General features: G+C 38.1%; 2 protein-coding genes across 5 annotated transcripts; one reads left to right on the top strand and one right to left on the bottom strand.

Annotated features, from left to right (window-relative positions):
- Positions 1–312: 312 nt before the first annotated feature.
- LOC110382292 (stabilizer of axonemal microtubules 1) lies at positions 313–11,374 on the bottom strand. Of its 3 annotated transcripts, none has more exons than XM_064041295.1 (13): positions 11,256–11,374; positions 8,440–8,590; positions 5,848–6,051; positions 5,365–5,551; positions 4,825–4,967; positions 4,256–4,347; positions 3,687–3,797; positions 3,203–3,299; positions 2,584–2,770; positions 2,072–2,164; positions 1,649–1,761; positions 1,010–1,103; positions 313–544 (listed from the first exon to the last, which is right to left on the bottom strand). In XM_064041295.1, exons 1-13 carry the CDS (start codon positions 11,267–11,269, stop codon positions 462–464), a joined length of 1,569 nt encoding a protein of 522 aa, XP_063897365.1. In that variant the 5' UTR covers positions 11,270–11,374; the 3' UTR covers positions 313–461. The 3 variants fall into 3 exon arrangements, with proteins under 3 accessions (XP_063897365.1, XP_063897367.1, XP_063897366.1); XM_064041297.1 differs by lacking the exon at positions 11,256–11,374 and adding an exon at positions 9,851–10,067; XM_064041296.1 differs by lacking the exon at positions 11,256–11,374 and adding an exon at positions 9,231–9,344.
- Positions 9,267–18,316, top strand: LOC110382294 (uridine phosphorylase 1). 2 transcript variants are annotated; one of them, XM_049850352.2, is made up of 8 exons: positions 9,267–9,408; positions 14,519–14,644; positions 15,137–15,260; positions 15,636–15,794; positions 16,245–16,430; positions 16,614–16,752; positions 17,410–17,603; positions 17,958–18,316. In XM_049850352.2, exons 2-8 carry the CDS (start codon positions 14,535–14,537, stop codon positions 18,054–18,056), a joined length of 1,011 nt encoding a protein of 336 aa, XP_049706309.2. In that variant the 5' UTR covers positions 9,267–9,408; positions 14,519–14,534; the 3' UTR covers positions 18,057–18,316. The 2 variants fall into 2 exon arrangements, with proteins under 2 accessions (XP_049706309.2, XP_049706308.2); XM_049850351.2 differs by lacking the exon at positions 9,267–9,408 and adding an exon at positions 12,228–12,383.
- The last annotated feature ends 2,000 nt before the right edge of the window (positions 18,317–20,316 follow it).

The raw sequence follows: 20,316 nt of genomic DNA, 5'->3' as shown, positions 1-20,316 counted from the left end.
GTCGATCCGTTTATTTTCAAAATATTTTACAGGCGATATCTGAGGAATTTTCCTCGATTTCATTCTACTACAACGTTGTTTTTTTCGTTGTCACTGGCCTATTACTATTGTAAGGTGACGTGTGCTTACTGAACTAAAGTGTTTATAACATAAAAGAAACTTTTTCATCATAGAAAAAATCTATTTCTTTATTCAATAAAATTACAAAATATAATTTATTCGAAACGTAATTATAAGGTACAATTTACTATAAACTATATCACTCAAAATTATCCATAATACTATACATATTAGGTACATTAATGTAAGCACGTAATAATTACAAAAAATACTCATGATTTGTTCGTACTTCCGAAGTACCGATGATCACATATAGGCTTCCCGCCTGATTTAAAAGCTCAACGGTCGAATGGGCGCCATCTTGTCTACGCTTGAATTTGGAACGCTGTTCAAAATGGCCGCTACGAGCAGCACGCCGCTTTAGGGAAGTTGCATGCGCACGGGTCCGTTGTTATACACGTCGCGGGGCAAATGCAGTCACAAGCTATAAAAATACAAAGAGTTTATTAAGGTTTGCCAGACTATACTAGACCTTATTGCTCGAAACCCCTGGAATGCTAGCAATAAGTACCAAGAAGCTTGTTGACTTACAGATGTGCTATTTAACCATAACGATAAATCGAACTATTTTCAGTTGTCAAATCTCCAATTGACCAATGGATGGCATTTCAAGACTGGTTATGGTTTGGTTAAGTATAACTGCAGTAAAATGGTGCAACTTGCCCTTATTATAGGTATATACCTAACTAACATAATGCATCTAACGTAGTTTTGTAGGTTAATTGAAAAAAAAAATTATAAAATGTCAAATGATTTGGAAATTCTTGGATTACCTATTAGAACTAGCGAACGCCAGATCTACGTTATATTATAAAGGCTGATACATTGTACTGACTCTCGATCTATATATCTATGCCTCATATGAGTACACAAGACTTTTTATACTCACGTTTGCAATCGCCGTACTGGCACGGATCCATGTATTCAGTGCAGTCTTCACCGGGAGGCAGGAACGATGACCGATAAATAGTTGTGCCTTCCAACTGGAAGCAAAATATATCAACATTTTACTTCGATACTACTGGAACGATTTAAACATTTTGTTTTACTCTTAGTAAGCCTACTAAGCTAAAATATAGTCGAGCTCTCAATCGAAAATATAGGCCTTGAAAAATACGCGCAAAAAAGAACGTTTGTTTTACCAAATAAAATATAGCCGACCTAGATAGTGTAATCACCAGATGACACAAATACCTGCCTAGGCTACCTATATTTAATTTGGTTAAAAATAATTCGTTATCTTTTTGGCCCGATAGGAATTTTACATTATTTGTAGAGGCTAATGTCAAAATTCTATCTCGAGTAAGGAAATCTACAGATCGAATATTCGGAACGGGGGTAAGTCAATAAATCGCATTATAAGATGAGTACTAACCCAGTAGTTAAATTCGAAGACAAGTCAAGTAAACGTTTTGGGGGCTGTCTTTTGTTTTTGATGTTCGAAAAGTGCTGATTGATCAGCCTAATTTGAATGAACGTTTGAGTTTGACAAAAAAAAAAATGTAAGGTTTTAATGCAATGGTCTGACCTTTTGGCATGGTTTCTGGTACTGTCCCTTGCATGCCCACGGCGGCCTCTGCGGCTGTGGCACACAGACCGGCTGGTACGACATCTTCTGTGTCGTTGTCGACTCCATTTTAGCTGTAGGTGGGTAAATAGAAAGACCATTATATTGCACAGTAATGGCGATGCCAAGCAAATTCAAGGAATTATTTGGTGCAGAAAACTGAGAAAAAACTCAAGTCAAGACAACTGGACATAAAAATTCATAGTAAACCAGTTCTTATAAGAAACTATCGTTTATGTTGTCTCTTGGGCCTTTCAAATTTAAAATTTTTTAGGTAAAGAGAGTCCCTGTTTTGGAGGACCGTGGGTACTCGTTACCAGTTTCTTTTAGATTAAACTCCAGCATCATTTGGCACATTTGAAAACGTTAAAAAAGATTGAGTACCTGCTGGCTTCTCATAGCACTTGAGCGGAGCGTAGGACTCTGGTATCGCACATCGGCCAGGATCCAAGAACGACATGCGGTTGATGGTCCGGTCTGCAGACAATAATGGTAAAAAATGTATAATTTGTTTGAAAATCAAGAGTACCTACCTACATAAAACAAAATACAAACGATCATGTTGTGAGGAAGATGATGAGCATGTATGTGGATGGATATAGTGGAGGGAGAAAAAAAAGGAACGATGGATAGATTGGAGAAAAGTCGAGATGGTTAGAAAGAACGTTACTTATGAGATGACGGCAGACAGAAGAAAACATGCTCTGCCGACTCCAAATAGAATTCGAATAGTAAGAGAAGTGCAGGAAGATAATGATGAGATCATGAGGTGTTAAAAAAAGTGAGAAGGTCAGATCAGTTGCTCCTGATAAAGCACTGTTACTAAGCTGTATCCCGTTACACTGGAAGCCGACCCCAACATAGGAAAAGGCTAGCCTAGGCAGATAATGACTCACTCTCAAACGGCTGTTCAACGCAATGGAACTTTGCCGGCGGCTTGCAGGATTCCCTGATGGCGCAGGGCTTCGGCACGTAGTCGTGTCTCTGCGTCGTGAGGTTCTGCATGGGGCCTTGCCCCCACATGTCGTGGTGACACGGTCTGATCGGCTGCGTCACGCATGTGGGATTCGGGAGGTACGATAGCTGAAAGTAGTAGGACAGGGTGTTTGACAGACATAACAATTTAAACAAATCACAAAAAAAAGCAAGAAATATAAACCGTCTTCAATTATTGAAGACACTTAAAACATTGTCCAAGTACGAAATATACAGCTCTTGAAAACCGCATTGACATACAAACATACAGGTCAAACTGAGAACCTTTATTTTGAAGCCAGTTAAGCAATGCTTGGCGCGCATGGGTGACCATTTTGTCACGAATAGTTCTTCAGTGTTTCGGAAGGCACGATAAACTGGCGGGTCCCGGCTGTCATTTACTTTGGCAGTCGTTACGATTAGGTAGTCAGAAGCTAGAGAGTCAAACCAGTTTTACCAAGGGGTATCTATCGGGTTGTCTGGATTGGCGACCACCATCATAGTTAGGAAAAGGGTAGGTAGATGATGAAATACAATTACCTTTTGTACAGTATCACCTTCCATTTGAGCGGTGGACGGGACGAGATTCGACGGAGGCCTGATCGGCGTAGGGATGGGGCACTTCGTCGGCAAGTAACTGAAAATCGAAAATTCTTTGTAAATTGTTATATACCTATAATTTTGCGGGAATTGCCTACGATATTCAAGTCTGGATTGAACCATGTTGATTGGAGCACCATCAAAATCCAGATCGAACCGAGATGGTAAAATGGAGCGTAATTGAAATATTACCTACATATATACAAAGTATACATAAAAAAAGTCTCTTTCTGTTTCTATATCCCATGCTGCATATAGTATGTACGCTGAAATCTTTAAATTTTGATTCTTGGATTTTGATGCGTTTTATTTAACAGATTGAGTGACTGAAGAGGAAGGTTTATAATAATGTAAAATAACATCCAGCACCCGTGCGAAGCTGGGACGGGTTGCTAGTGGCCTATAGTAAAAAAAAAACACATACCTATTCTTATAAATAGTCTGAGTTTCGAATCTCTTGGACGAGGTGACGGGGTTGTTACAGCTATCAGGAATGATGGCGCGCCGACGGCAATCACTCGCCGCGTCCAGGTAACTGAAAACGAAAACAGACGACATTAGTGAAAAAGAAGAGAAAGCCTGCTGCTACTTTTTGTTCATTTGGGCGGAGTAGATCCCACGGAACGTGGAAGCTAGTACAGTCAACTTCAGGTCAGTGGTAACAGTTTTATAGGAAAATCGTACTTTTTACTATTGAGTTAAGGTGCATGACAGTTACCACTGATGTGCAGTCTACCGTAGGTACTAGGAGTATTGTCTACATATAGTTCTGAATCTTAATTTAAGGCAAGGCTAGCACACGATAGCGATATCCGATAGTTTGAGGAGCATTTAAGGCTCCGTTTACTGTTAAAGTGTCAGTTAGTTATTTGATAGTTACTGCTATATGCCAAATAAAGGATGCTTATAATTTTTCCCAAATATTGCTACCTAAGAGATAATCCAAATGTTATAGTATATCTGTGCTATAACAGTAAACTGCCTTAAGATTACCTCATGGTATAGGTGGTATTCGCGTCCAGTTTCTGACAAGGCTTCTGATATTGCCCTTTGCAGGCCCATGGCAACGGCTCTTTGGGAAGAATCTGGAAGCAACATTTACTAGGTAATAAAATCCCTTCCATAACTCAAATTTCACAAATATTACAATCGTAAGAGCAGATGAAAAGCAACGATGACCGAAATGCTGACTGAAAAATTGCTACTCCAAAAACTTTCTGAAATTTTCTGCAACTGTTACGTATGTCTTTTCGATTTATTCCTGCAAAGTCATTTTTTGTGACTTAATCTTCTTTGCTCCTTCTTCACTTCGTGTACCCTGGGCCGCGGTTTGGTACGATCTAAACAAAAGTTATTCTGACTTCGTGAAAGAACTCTTTCACAATAACTATAAGATGATAAGGGGTTGCCCATATGACTGGATTGAAGAGGTCAGATAGGCAGTCGGTCCTTGTAAAACACTGGTTCTCAGCTGCATGCGGTTACGACTGAAACTTTACCACAACCTATAGTCGGGAAACGGCAAGACCGATGTTTATTCTATGGATGAAGATTTTACCAACCTGGTTCGGCATATAGCTCATTTTCTGCGTTGTGGTGCCTTCCATCTTAGCTGCAGGTTTCTCGTAGCAGCGCTCCGGCGCAAACGACTTCGTCGGCTCGATCCTCTCCGGCGGTAGATACGACAACTTGTTTATTGTGCGGTCTGGAACATTCTATAACGTCAGTGGTGGTACAAACATACCATCTAACTGTTTGATTAATTTGATTGTTATGATGCTTGTGCTTTAATCATTGTAGTGGACTGATAATGTACCGAAAATAAATTCTATTAAGTTTTATTTAAATACATCATACATAATCTCTAATAATATCTTCGAGATAAGGGGATTAAATCCTATCCTTCTTCCTCCTAATATTATAAATGTGAAAGTTTGTGAGAATGTATGGATATATGTTTGTTATTCTTTCACGCAAAAACGGCTGCACCAATTAACACATACCTAGACAACTTTTTATTAACACACCACGCGGGCGAAGCCGCGGGCGGAAGCTTAGTAAGGGTATAGCTAGCGCTACATACACTGAATATGGTTCCTTACTCTCAAAAGGCTGTTCAACGCAATGGAACTTCGCCGGCGGCTTGCAGCTCTCCCTTAGTACGCAGGGCTTCGGCACGTAGTCGTGTCGCTGCGTCGTGAGGTTCTGCATAGGGCCTTGCCCCCACATGTCGTGGTGGCATGGACGAATCGGCTGCGTCACGCATGTCGGATTCGGCAAATATGAGAGCTGAAGAGTGATGAAAAATTGTGTGTAAATAAATTGAAACAATTTTACTACCATAAATGAATTTGCTATTGAAAAAATGGAACCTAGTCATAGGCTTTTTTCATACTGTCCAAGTAGTTTCTTAACACGCAGATGAAAAACGTTACTACAAGAAGAAAAGCTTGTATGACAAGTGACGCCTTACCCTAGTCCAAATCAACAATACCTACTGCGATTAATCAACCGTCATTGAATAACAGAAGAAACAAGAAACAATCTGTACAATAAGGAACAACTAGTCATCAGCGAATTCTTACCTTCTGCACAGTGCATCCCTCCATAGGCTCGCAGCTAGGCACGAGGTTGGCAGGGGGACGGCGAGCCTCACCCCTCAGGTTGCGGCAACCATCCACCGGCAGATAGGATAGCTTGTAAGTAGTGCATGACTCCACTGGCGCAGTGGGGCGCATGTAGCAGCGACGCGGGGCATACGACTCCGGGATTCGAGGTTGTTTGTAGCACTGCAAATAAAGATAATTCATTACATCGAGACCTTTCTCAAGGAAGAGTTTTGGCCTAAGGGTGTCGTCTAACGGAGGTTCCGAGGAAGGCTACGCGACACCTCGCCGCGTAACACGATGCCGACACTTCGTGTGCAATAGTTTTAAGTTGTTTATGTAAAATATGTGTTAGTGTATGATTTAATGTTATAATATGTACCTATGTATTATACACTCAGCGGCACGGAATTTGGCCCAAACAAACAAAAGTAGATATCAGCCCAGATAGCTGTTGTAAATTCTAATTTCATATGACATATGGTCAGTTCTTTCGTAATTGTTAATTAAAGACAGAAAAATGTGTGTCTGTTTAACTTTTATAACACTAGAAACAGATTCCGTTGTTGGAACACAAAGCAGAAAGTTAAGTTTAAATTCAGATAGAAATTGCCGAAGTAGGTACTAAGCACGTTCCAAAAAAAAAAATAATGATTATGATCATTTTTTGTTTCTCTTTTTTTCACAATTTGATCTGAAAATTACCCTTACTGCAGCTCAAGTTGCTCTCTTCTTGAGCGAGTACGCGCAAGGGCGTACGCAGCGGAAGATGGCTGAAACTTTAAGTGCACCGCGTACAAGTTAAAGATATGCATAGAAAATGTATGTACCAGACTGGCCTTTACACAGGAAGACCAGAAAGTGGGGGTGTAAGGTGTTCGTCGGCGCACGAGGACCGATTTATCGTACGTGCAATAATGAGAAATCGGTTTCTCACTGCGTTAGAGATACGCCAGCCTTTGCAAACAGCAAGAGAAGTCAACATCCGTAAGTGCACAATAAGAAGAAGGATGGAGGAACGGGATCTGCGTGCTCGGAGACCAACTCGAGGCCCGGAACTTCTCCCGCACCATCGCAAAGCCAGACTTAGGTTTGCAAGAGAACATACAAATTGGACGCGTGACCAATGGAGAAAAATTTTAAGGACCGATGAATGCAGAGTCGTCTTAAAAGCTCCAGACGGCCGTGAACGTGAATGGAGAAAGCGCGGAGAATGGTTTCTTCCCACCACTACCAAGTAAACAGTTGGTTTTCATGGTGGGTCCATCTTGGTTTGGCGAGGCATAAGTTTAGAAGCCCGTACTGAATTATTGGTTGTCGAAAGCCATCTGACAACAGTGCCGAATATTGAAGAGATCCTTCAAAATCATGTTTTACCCTGTCAGGGAAGGATAGGAAATGAAGAATTCCGTATAATGCAGGACAATGCTCGACCTCACACAGCTCTTTGCGTAACCGATTACTTGTTCGAGGTCGGTATTCAAAAATTGGACTGGCCTGCAATAAACCCATCCATGAATCCTGTAGAACATGTCTGGAACATGCTTAAAAGACAGGTCCAAGCAAGTCGTAACCCACCACAGACTCTCAGTGAACTGAAAACCGCGCTGGTAGCTACCTGGGAAGAGATCTCCCAGGTGGAGGTAAAAAACATCATCCAGAGCTTGCCAGATCGTATGCAGGCAGTCATCAGATCAAGAGGAAGAAACACCCATTATTAAAATTCGATAAGTTTCTGTTTTGATAAAAAAGTTGAATTTTAAGTTTATGGTGATTATTGCGGTAAAGGACTCTGTTTTCTAACTTAATGAAACTTAATGAAAATCCTCACAATTCTGTTGTTTGTTAGTCATTTTCTTTTGGAAAATGAGTAAATTAAACAATTTTAAAATAAAAATTCTGATTTTTAATATAAATAATGGTTATAAGGCCCAAAAGTGCTTGGGCCAAATTCCGTGCCGCTGAGTGTATTTTCCTTAAATGCCTGATTTAAATAAAATAAGAAATACAATTTTGAAAAGTCTGAAAAAGGGGCTTGCGAAGGAGACTCGAGATATGGTATGCACCGCTAATATTTTTTAAGAGCTGCGCTAAAATTATGGTAACTAAATATTTTTTCAGAAAATAATGAATCTTTATAGAGGCTTTTCTATAAGCATGACTGAAATCAGGATTCAAGTTAATAGTGACACAACTGTCAGAATCGACCTCATCGAAAACGGTGAAGGAATCACATTTCAGAATTCTTTATATGAAATCATTTGAAACCTCGCACCTAATTTGGAAGAAATAAAAACATGATGACATGACTTGACAGAATTCGATTCCTTCACCAAAATTAGATTTTGATACGTGTGCGTTCTCCATAAGAATGCATTAGGCTGGCAATACACGGACCCCTTGACGCAGTCAGAGGCGACAGCTTCAAGCTGTCGAGTGCACAGTGAACTGTATAGTTCTATGGACGTACATACACGAACCGCTCGAGCAGTTGCAACTGATACAGGCGGTCAACAGCTTGAAGCTGTCGCCCCCGACTGCTTCAAGCGGTCCGTGTATTGCCGGCCTTACTGGTTTGACGATAGGAGGTTTTCCACAGCAGCAAGTCCTGCAGGGACAGGGGTGTTCTTGCTTGCCGTCGATGGGCTTTCCATCCCGTAGTCCTGATTTGATGCCCGCGGAAGGGGCACAAGGCGCCGCCGCTGGGCACGGCACACAGCACCTGAGGATGAGGGCAAATGTCACCACTTCTTCAAAGTCAAAGTCAAAGGTTTTTTATTTCTTATAGACCTATTACAGGTGCATAAGAAATGTCACGCCGCTATTTGACAACAGACGCTCAACGAAGAAACAAGAGATAAATAAATACATACCTAACCAATATATGTTCCTAATATTTTGCAAATAAACTGTTGGATCAAGTTTCCTGTAACTTATACCTAATTGAATAGCTATTTATAGCAGTGTGTGCATCGTGCGTCATCAGCTATGCGACACAATGTAATTTGCAAATCATATATTTTTTTAATGAATGTATTAATAACGTTACATGCTAATACATTTCGTTGTTGAATGTTCAAAATAACATTTTGTTTGGATCTCATTTGCGAGTTTAGCAGTGTCAGAACCCACTCATGTTCAAAATCAAATCATTTAATTTACAAGCACGTTTGAATGTCAAAAATATAAATAAAGTTGATGTCCATTTGCTAGTCAGGATAACAAAATAACTATTGCATAATCAGAGCCAGCCAGCCGCTCTGCCCACTCAGAAACTCGCTTGGAACAAACCAACCGTTCCTAGTTCCTTATCTGACTTCGAGCTAACCATTGCTTGCGTCCGTAGCTTGCTATCAACTTACCCTTGACCCATAAAAAAAGATTTGTCACGTAATATTAGATATCTATTGTTCGAGTGGCTCTTGTGTAAAACGACACGCCTCTCTACTAGTAAATTGACGAGACTTATTAAGTAATTTACCAAAAAAATTGCCAAGAAAGAACAAAAGGTGTTAAAGTGATATCATAAGTGCATTCAAGGTAAGAGATATCAGATGCAGATATTTACTTATTTATTCAGTATTTACTGATAAGGTATAAAGTGTATTTTTTGTCAGGTAAAGTACTAGGACAGCAGTTGGGTTGTGCATTTTGTGTTGCTGATAATACTTTTATCAATGCATTTATGATTTCATAACGGATAGTGACAATCTATCATTGTTATATAAAGTAAGTTAGGTATGTGTCGATAATGATTTTCAGATCAGTAGTTTTACATTTATACCTACTAACGAAGAAGAAACACCGAAACTCTGAACCGATTTGAAAAATTCTTTCGCTGTTGGAAAGGTACACTATCTGCGATTAATTTAGGCTAGATTTTATTCGGGAAGAAGTTTTAACGGGACGCGCAGTAGCATGTATTTGGAGTCGTTAATATTAATGAGTTAAAGGCAACTACATAAAACCATAAAATACTCACTCAGGCATAATTTTGTTATAATCCTTATTCTAAGTCCACTGTATAAAAAAAATGTTAAATATAAACTAAAATCTAATATGAAAATTAACTGAAAAGAATTTATAAAAACATTTCAGTCTAAAAATGGATCATAGAAAAATGACAGATTTGAAAGTTGTCATTTGTTTAGGACTTTTTTTTAATTTCAGGTTGGTTGAGTTCTTAATTCGAAAAGTAGATCCGTACTGAGTTTGTATAATAGCGTGATTTCACCAATATGTATAACTATGTAATGGAATCTAAGGTAACTTTAACCATCTTCCAATGATCGTAGCGAATTTAAAATTGGCTTCTGTTAATGTAATTCTGTGTAAAAGACAAACGTAGTGTAGGACGTGCCTAGGCACGGTGGAGTGATGACTTGCGCAAGACGGCTGGCAGGAGCTGAATGCGAGAAGCCGAAAATCGATCTCAGTGGCGTGCACTTGGAGAGGCCTATGTCCAGCAGTGGACTGCGATAGGCCGATGATGATGATGAATGTAATACTGATAACTAAACCTACAATAATAGGACCTGATCTGATGAGCCAAAGGATATGAAGTGAAACTTCGAGATAAATTTTGAGTACCTAGGCAGGTCCATTAAAGATCTTCTCTTAGCTATAAAAGTCTAGTAATGATATTTACCTGCATAAAAAAACGCGTAAAAATCATTACAATACACGGAGCAAGTCTTTCTAGTGTTTGTTCACAGACAAAGAGATAATAGGTACCTATTAGCAATCGTATCAATGAACCACTACCAGCACGTGTCTGCTTAAAAAGTTGCAAATCCGCAGAATTATAAATGTTTACATATTTTATTGTCAGTATGTGTGTGTGTATGTTTCCTTTAAAAGCTAGAAAAACATAACATAAGGGTGCGTCTACACGTTGCAAGTGACAAGTGACAAGAGCACGCGGGTGGGTATTTTGCTTTGGTACATGCGCGAGTCGCTGGACCCGCACGTTTTTAACGTGCATGTAACCTGCGCATGTACCTTAACATGCGCAAGCAAGTAGGGTAGATGCACCCTAAGTGTAGAGTTCTTGGCAGGTTTCGAACCTGGTACACGACCAGCTGTTTTTAGGGTTCCGTACCCAAAGGGTAAAACGGGACCCTATTGTTTTCGTTTCTCTGTCCGTCCGTTCGTCCGTCCGTCTCCGTCTGTCACTAGTCTGTATCTCATGAACCGTGATAGTTAGAGAGCTGATTATTCACAGATGATGTAGGTATTATTGTTGCCGCTATAACAACAAATAGGAACTGAAAATTAGACGTGATTTTTTGTCCGTTTTATAAATCGGTACGGAACCCTTCGTGCGCGAGTCCGACTCGCACTTAGCCGGTTTTTTAAAACTGCGCTAAAAATGTTGAACCACTTACCTTTGCAATGCCATAAATTCAATACTTCCAAGGACACACCAAACTTACTGTTGCTAGGTTTCCTTTATTAATATTTTCGCAAATCGAATTCCATCAAGCCGTGGTCTTTATAGCTTTAACGCCAAAAGCAAACTAAGCTAGATAAAGTAGTTAGGCATACCTAAACCGCGAGGGGTAGGTAAAACAAAATACGCTTTACCTACTGCAAAATTAAGGCCGTGTTCTACATTTACACCTGTTGTTAAGCTTGGGGCTTGATTCTGATAAGTTAATAAATTGGTGGTAATAAACAGCTTTATCGTTATGGGCAGTCAGAAGCCAGTAAGTTTGACAATCAACCTATCGGGTTGGCCGGAGAACTGGTTTGTAGAGGTCAGATGGGCAGTCGCTACATGTAAAACACTGGTTCACGTCTGTATGCGATTAGACTAGAAGCGAACCCCAAAAATAGTTGGAAAGACTACACAGATCATTTACTTCGATACATATTTACCTCTTGAGATCAGGATGGTTAGCAGTCGTTATACATTCAAAAAGAAATTACGCGACCACATCCACAGGAAATTGGCAGAGTCGCCATCGTAGTTTTTTTTTTGTCTTTTCTGGCTATTGTAATATGTATGTATAGTATGCTTATGTATTACTATATGTATAGTATATATTATTATTTTTTTTACACTAAATATCATATATAACCTTTGCACCTACCACTGCTATTTCTCCACCACCCAAAGGTAGACTGGTAGAAAACGCCTAAGGCGTTAAGTCCGCCCTTGTACAAAATGTGCAGAAGAATTAAATAAATAAATATTTATACAATAACCTACATTAGACACCAGTCTCTATGTTTAATGCAATTTGTAGCCATCAAATTCACCTATCATCATAAAATAAATAATAATTGATTGATTGATAGCAATCATCCTCCCGATTGCCATTCATAGCAACTAGCAACAAAACGCTAAATGCATCAACTTATATACATATGTATGATAGGTAAGTATTGAATATTAGTCATACTAATGCATCGTCATGATAATAGTGCTGAGCGTTGTTCGCTAATCAGTGCTTACTTAGTGTCGAGTCCTGCGTCTACCGTGGTGGTCGTCCGTATCAGCTAGAACGAAGGTAAGTGGCTGTGTTTACATAAGTTTTTTTTTATACAAGCTGTTGATTTGCATCCGTGCCATATTCAAGCAGGTAATTATGCTAATGATTCTTGACCCGAATCAATAAAAAAATTGGTATGTATTTTTTTTTCTTTATTTTTTTTTCGGAATTCCGTAAATGTCATCTAGCCTTATTTAAACTTGGCGCGTATGTTACTGGCGTTAAAAACGTGCTGCACCCTCACACAAACGCAAACATAATGCATACGCAACGATCACTCATAAATTTTATTCATAAAATTGGATTACTTCGGAAATACCACAACATTACAATGACAAAAAAAGCAATGCATATTAGTTATTTCCCATCTACTGTAATTTCAATCGATTATTTACGTATTGTATGTCCTCCTCCTGAACTATGGCACAAATGCAAATCAACACCTTGTATATAATAAAAAATATACAACCTACCTAGGTATTATGAATAACTTAAATGCAAATGGGAGTTTGATTCTTTGTTTAGCTTTTGCGGGAAATATTTGAACGTATATCAAATCAGTGTAGCCGTTTTTGCGTGACAGAATAACAAACATACATCCGTAAATTCTCACAAATACATTTTATATTATAATATTAGTAAAAGTAGGATTAGTAGGATTGTATTGTATGCATGATGTGTCAATATAAATAGGTACACATGCTACCTCTAGATTACTAGGTATATCTTAGTTTTAAGATTGTGTTGTACCTATACAGGAATTAACTTTATTCTGTGCCCAAACTTTGTCAACTTATATTTAAATAAGTTTTACAGATACGTATATTTTTATTATGTTGTGATTTAGTACAAAAAAAAAATTATCGATAGCGAAAGACGTTTATTTTGTATCCGATTGTATGGTCACGGTCGTCATAGTAGGCACGGCCACGGCGGCAAAGCGGCGGCAATGCAAAACCCGTTTACTGACGCGAGCGCTGCTCCAAGCGCGTAAGAATAGTTGGTGTCCATATTTTGCTGATTTTAGGGCGGACATAAGTAGATAAATTGTCTTAGTCTATAGGTATTACCACTTTAGATAAATACAGACACGAGTATATTTAATCAGTCTGTCCACGTTTAAATTATGCATTTATAAATTGCAAACTTAATATAAATTAAATATTGCATTGTTAAAAATACCTACATACCTACTAAACGATTTATATTCCAGGAAGTAGATAAGCCATGGATTTCAAATATTAACTAATATGCATTATTTTAGACTCGTATGTTATGCTGATAAGCTTTAACAGCCAAGGTTATTAAAGTGCAGTCAAATATAGTCTGTTATCACAAGTTTTTTATAAAAAACGTATTATAAGTTGTATTTTCAATCGACTTCCCAAAAATGTTGATGTTCTCAATTCGGATATTAGTTTTTTGAGTTGTTTATTTAAAAATAACTTTTTACATAATCTTAATAATTAAATTATATACACCTATTATCAACTTATTACCTACTATGTTCACTTGCTATAAAGATTTAAAAAAATGTATCAAAAAACACTTCCTCATCGCTGCCCACCGGGAGTGTATCCAAGAGGCTGGCAGCATATCCACGTTGGATGGCAATGCTTCCTTTTTGACCAAAATGAAAACCATTTTGAGTCATTTTATCACATGCGCACGTGATCAGATTTATTTCGCAAGAAGATAGGACTAAAGTTTTTAATGACGGGAGTGGAATCGCAGGGCACAGCTAGTTTAAACTGGTTCAATTAAGTACAATTGAACTGCGCGCCAAATTGGTTGCAGACCCATAAGTGATGCTAATAACACGTCGTTAGACAATTTATGTATATTTATGCAAATAACTTTTTAAGTTTGTTTTTTTTGGCGTATCATAAACATGGCGTATTATAGTAGTAGTACGGAACCCTCGCACTCGACTCGCACTTGGCCGGTTTCTATTTTATTTTTTGTTTGATTGGCTGTTACTTAGCCACGGGCTCTTCATTTAATTATCAAAAGTTACTACACCACTAAACAATATTAATTAACTAATTAATATAATTACCTAGTACCTATCCTTTTATATTAGATAACGATTTACAGGTATTATTTAATAAATTAACAAGAACTTAATTAGCAATCCATTTGAATTGTTACAGATAGCAAGGAGTGACGATGAAGTGCGATTGTGACCGTATCACTGTTAACAAGGGCGGTATAAAGGAGCATTATGACAACTGTCGATCGACATGGAATGAACTGCATCCAGGGAAACCCTTTCCTAAGTAAGGCATTTTATAAGCAGGATACCATGAAATTGAAATTATTAAAATACTAGCTTCTTTCAGCGGAGTAAGGAGGGAACTGCTATATCGTAAGCAAGAAATCACGAAATAGAAATTAAACAATAGCAAATCAATTGTGTCTTGCTTGGATTCGCGAAATTCAAAGGGTTAAAATACTGGCTTGCCAAAGCGGTTTCTTGCTAGTGAGTAGACGGATAAAATTATAGCTCATGGCAACCGGGAATAGGTAGTGTTTTTATTCTACATGTAGTTTACGCATTCTTAATAAATAATTGCCGCAGATTGGAAATTTCCTATTTTGGGCCAATTCAAACTCACCGACAATTAATCATTAGTTTTCTTAAAACAACTGTTTCCTATGTTCAAGGCCAATTTTCAAAGTAAACAGTCGTATTAAGACAAAAATTGCGTTTATGTTGTCGGTGAACTTGGCCGTAGATGACTTTAATAAAAAATGTGTTGTACTTACAGGAATGCCGATGGAACTATCAAGCTATTGAATAACCACCTACAAGAACTAGACGTAGATGTCCTGTATCATCTGGGACTCGATACTCACAACTATGATCTTCCTGCTATGTTTGGAGATGTTAAAGTGAGTTATCATCATCATCAGCCTTTTTATAGCACCACTGCTGCTCTGTGCCTCAGACATAGAGGAAACTGAGAGTTAAGATCAGACCTTATACGTAGTCCAGGTTTTCTCGAGATGTTTTCCTTCATCTTTAATCAGTCATTTTCCAAGATATACTTAGAAAGTGCATACAAACTTTGCATTGGTACTTGCCTGATCAGGAATCAAGGCCACTCACTCAGCAATGCTAAAATCGGTAGTTTGTGTTGCAGCGCTACGCGCGGCGTCGCGAAAAATACAGAGTTTTTGTAGAGTAACTCGTGATTTTTCGATGCTTTATAGACGTGACCCTTACCTACGTACAAAAAAAAAACAAAAAAATCCTTTGCATTCCAGTTTGTTTGCATGGGCGGCACCAAGCACCGCATGCGGGAGTTCGCGCATTACATGACCGAGCTACTGGACTTGCCGAACAAGGGCGACAAGATAGTGAACCTCACAAAGCATTCACAGAGGTACGCCATGTACAAAGTGGGACCCGTACTGTCTATTAGCGTAAGTATTTCATACTCTTTTTCTATGAGATTATATCTACATACCTTCTTCTTTAATTGAAGAGCCCAGCTCTTGTTGGTGCAGCTCCTTCTCATTTACGCTCTTTCTCAGCGCTCATTTACGCCTATCTAGAGCCAACTCCAGAACTGCCTTATACGTCACAACCTTCAACTTCTCTTTTATTCTACATATATTATCTTTCCTAGTATATTATCAGTTCGGCAGACCCACATGGTGGCCATTGCGTCAGCAAGGTCGTCGTGCAAGTATAGTTGTTCCCAAAGTAGGACTGACAAAGTGACAAAAAACTGTGGTTCACTATATGACATGTCATCGACATAAAAGAAGAAGAAGTTGTCCCCAAAAATTTTAGTCGTCCTTTGGCACTCAGACACACGATTAAGTCTTCAATATTTGTGCTCTTTCTCAAGCAAGCGATTTTTTTTACAGCATGGAATTGGCATTCCTTCAATGACAACCCTCCTTCAAGAGGTGATCAAGCTGATGGCATACGCGAAAGCTAAGGACCCCATTTTCTTCAGGGTCGGTACCTGCGGGGGTCTCAATATACCAGCTGGGTCAGTCGTTGTGTCTGCTTTTGGGGTCAACGGCAATTTGGAAAAGACTTATGATGTTGTAAGTACCTACCGCATTTTAATAAGACTTTATATGTATGCATTATGATATTTAGAACACGTACAATTTTGACTTTCCTCATCCCAGAAGGTCAGTTATCCAAGGTTATGCAAAATAAAAGATAAGTCCGCTTTGTTGTCGTAAAGGCCTACATGAAATAAATGATTTGACTTTGACTTACAGCCTGTGCTAGGCAAGACTCGCAGACTGCCTGCGATCTTAGACAGGAGATTGTATGAGGAGGTGCACTCTCTAAGCTCTGATGCTGATCAGTTCGGCACCTACATCGGGGGGACTATGGCTGCCGATGATTTTTATAGAGGTATGGATCTAAACAATATTTTAATTTTTTACATGCTTATATTAGGTTCATTTGTAACTATGTAGTAAAATGTAGTTGTAGTAATCTATATATCTATATAAATAAAAATGAATTGTTGTTCGTTAGTCTGATTAAAACTCGAGAACGGCTGGGCCGATTGAGCGGATTTTGGTTTTAAAATGTTTGTCGTAGTCCAGGGTAGGTCTAAACGATACGAAGTTCACGGGATCAGCTATTATAAAATAAAATTTAATGTAATACAATTAAATGATAATGACGATGACTATAAATATTGCGTAAAGAATGCGGTAACTTACGAAGATCAGCGCCATCTAGCCAGAAGCTAGGAAAATTATAAAAAAAAGAAAATCCCTCTTTATAAGAACTTCTTTAAGAAAAACATTGTACGCAGGAACTTAAATAAGTGCATATAAGACTTTTTTAATAAGACCAAACACAGCTATAATACGATGTCCCATCATGAAGTTCCAGTTCATATCTTTCGGCTCCATCTTCGGATCTGTTTGACAGTACCTACCATATTATTGTATTATCATCAGAACTATATATGTACATACACGATCATTGGAAGATGGTTGAATAAACCAAAATTCCATTACTTACATAGTATGTTAAGCGTGCTATCTCTCGTTTCAGGCCAAGCCCGTCTTGACGGCCCCTTCTGCGACTACAGCGAGTCAGATAAGATGTCATTCCTCAAATCCCTGACGAACCTAGGAGTTCGTAACATTGAGATGGAAGCAACAGCCTTCAGCGCGTTTACCAGAGAAGCGGGCATCCGAGCCAGTATCGTTTGCGTCACCTTCCTCGACAGGCTGCAAGGCGACCAGGTACGTAGTTCTGTACAGTTTCAATAGATGGCGCTGTACTCAGTTCTGGATAGATGTACCATGTATTTTTAATTTTTGAATCATTGTATGCAGATGGTTTTATGTTAATAGATAATTAAGATTATTTTAATTCTACAACTATGTATGTATATATTATAATAATATAAATAAGGCTGCTTGATATAGCGCGTTGTGAGGAGCTTTTTGTCTTTGGGGTCCTAATCATCTTTACTTTGGATCCTGTCCCGAATATCAGTGGCCATCTTTTTTATTTTCTATTTGAAAATATGTAGCAACAAGTAAATGAGAAAAAACAGTAGTCTAACTGATGAATAAAATGATTTGTTTTTGCAGGTGACCCACAGTAAAACCGTTCTGACTGAATGGCAGAAACGACCCATGATCGTAGTTGGCAGATATATAGCTAAATATTGCGAGAATTTAAAAGCTTAATAGACAAAGTTACAATTTTATATTTTCAAAGATTGCATTTTGGATACCAAAAATTTATATACATGTAATATGCTTAAGCTTTCTATAAATATGTATTTACATGACTGTAAAATCAAAATGGAAATAAATGTTATTATATATGCTAACCTATACATAGCAAGCAATTTTAATTCATTTAATTTTAACTGCACAAATTGATATTACGAGTAGGTACTCTACTCCGATAATAATTTTAATACATATATATTTTTTAAATGAAAGTATCGGGTTTTATTCATTTCTGCGACCCAAATTGAACAAACAGTTTTGATTATTTAAAGGCTGGACTTTAAATTGACTTTGAGCTGCAAAAATTTAGATTCTTCTTACCATACAAAGATACCCCATATATATTCCGCAATTTTTCGGTAATTTCTAGTTATTTACTTCTGGCTGTCGAAAATGTTTTTTTTTTTTCGAATATAAAAAACACATTTCAGTGTCAGGTAGTCCATTTATCGCAGAGATGCCAATAATTTGGAGCGTTTTATAGTTACCGGTAAAGTAGAAAGAAGGAGACCGAGAGGCCGACGTCTCATGCGGTGGTCTGACCAAGTAACTAAAGAGCTGGAGATGCCTATGAATGTTGCAATGCATCAAGCAACAGAACGCAATAAATGGCGACATCTAGTGGACAAGATCACAACGAGTCACGATCTTCAACAGAGAGGGAAACGACTAAGAAGAGAGAGTCCGTTTATCGAGAAGGATTACATCCACTTTTCCTCCATTTTCTCCAAATAGTTTCCTCGAGATACGGGTGAAAACGCGTGCAGAAGCTAGTGTTATAATATTAGCAATCTTTCTAATATCGGCTTGTATAAACACGTCCTCATTTCGTAATGTAGGCTTTTATGGCTGACATCGCCATTACGTGGTATAAGTAGACCATATATCGTACAGCACCACATGAGGCTTAGTTATTATTCAGGGGCTTGATTCTGCTAATTTTACATATGCGACATACGATTGATATCTAACTAAGATTCAATCACGACTCCAGACTACTGTAGTTAATTTAGAAACTTGATTGAAATGAAAACCGAGGAAAAATACATATAAATACACTTACTCAATCAGAATAAAATAATTGCCAACTAAGATTTCAACAACGTTCCATCGTTTGAAAGATGTCGGTAACCCAGCCGATGGTCGGCCACGGTAGCCGTTCTCATATAATTCATTTCTCTTATTAAACAATAATTCATTGTAAGAGAAAAATGTACTCTTACAAAAATATTTCATATTCTATGTATAAGGCCTCATTGTTTAAGGCTCATTCAGATTAGGGGTGGATTCCACCAAAAGTGTTCGTGCACATTTGCTCGCAAATTTGATCTGTATGTCTGTCTGTTTGAGCACGATTGTCTCAAGTTTGACTCAACCGATTTTGATACGGTTTTCAGCGTAGTATTTGTCAGGATTAGGTGTAAGTTTGCGGTATATTGTGAAGAAGTATTTTTTTTTTGTAATAACTTTTAGAAACTGTCGCCCCCGATTTCTTACTGTTTACTAGAGCGAGACCAAAATAAATATTTTATGTGTGCTACACATTGGTGGAATCCCGCCTTATCCTAAAACAATTTTTTTTTATACAAGCCCTAAGCAAATTCACGAGGCAGAACAAAAAATATGAGCCTACCATTATATTATTATTCCGTGGGCCTTGTCAAAATGACCCGACAAACCCGTTGTGCGAACAAATGAAATTTCGTAAGTAGGGCGTGCAGACTACCAACGTACAAACACTAATAATCGAATCGGTAACAATCGAGAAAAGTATCGAGTTATCGAAGTAAGTAATCGATTTGGGAATTCGGGTACAGAAGTTCTTACAAGTATGAAGAATTCATGAGACTGGGATTCTATTGTTAGAAAGTGTAGGTTTTCGATTGATTTTTTTAATAAAGAAGTAATATATTATTTACATTGACAATTGTTTATTTTCATTTTAGTAAATTATGTGTGTTTTATTTTTAAATAACCATCTTAGAAGCCAAGCAGAATTTATTCATTTAATTTTGTCATCAACTGAATGTGAAAATTTCAACTGTCTAGCTATTACAGTTCATAGAGGTAAAATATTTTGCCAGACAGACCTACAATGGAATCGACCCTATTACAGAATAGAGTCTCGATTTGACCCTATGGGTATCTCAAAAAAATAGTGAAATGAGATTCAAAATTCTTACGTCATTCAACCCAGTACCATTAGAAAAAA

This window comes from Helicoverpa armigera, chromosome 24 (genome assembly GCF_030705265.1).
Source record: "Helicoverpa armigera isolate CAAS_96S chromosome 24, ASM3070526v1, whole genome shotgun sequence".
Lineage (NCBI taxonomy): Eukaryota > Metazoa > Arthropoda > Insecta > Lepidoptera > Noctuidae > Helicoverpa > Helicoverpa armigera.
This window is presented reverse-complemented; position numbering and strand designations above follow the sequence as displayed.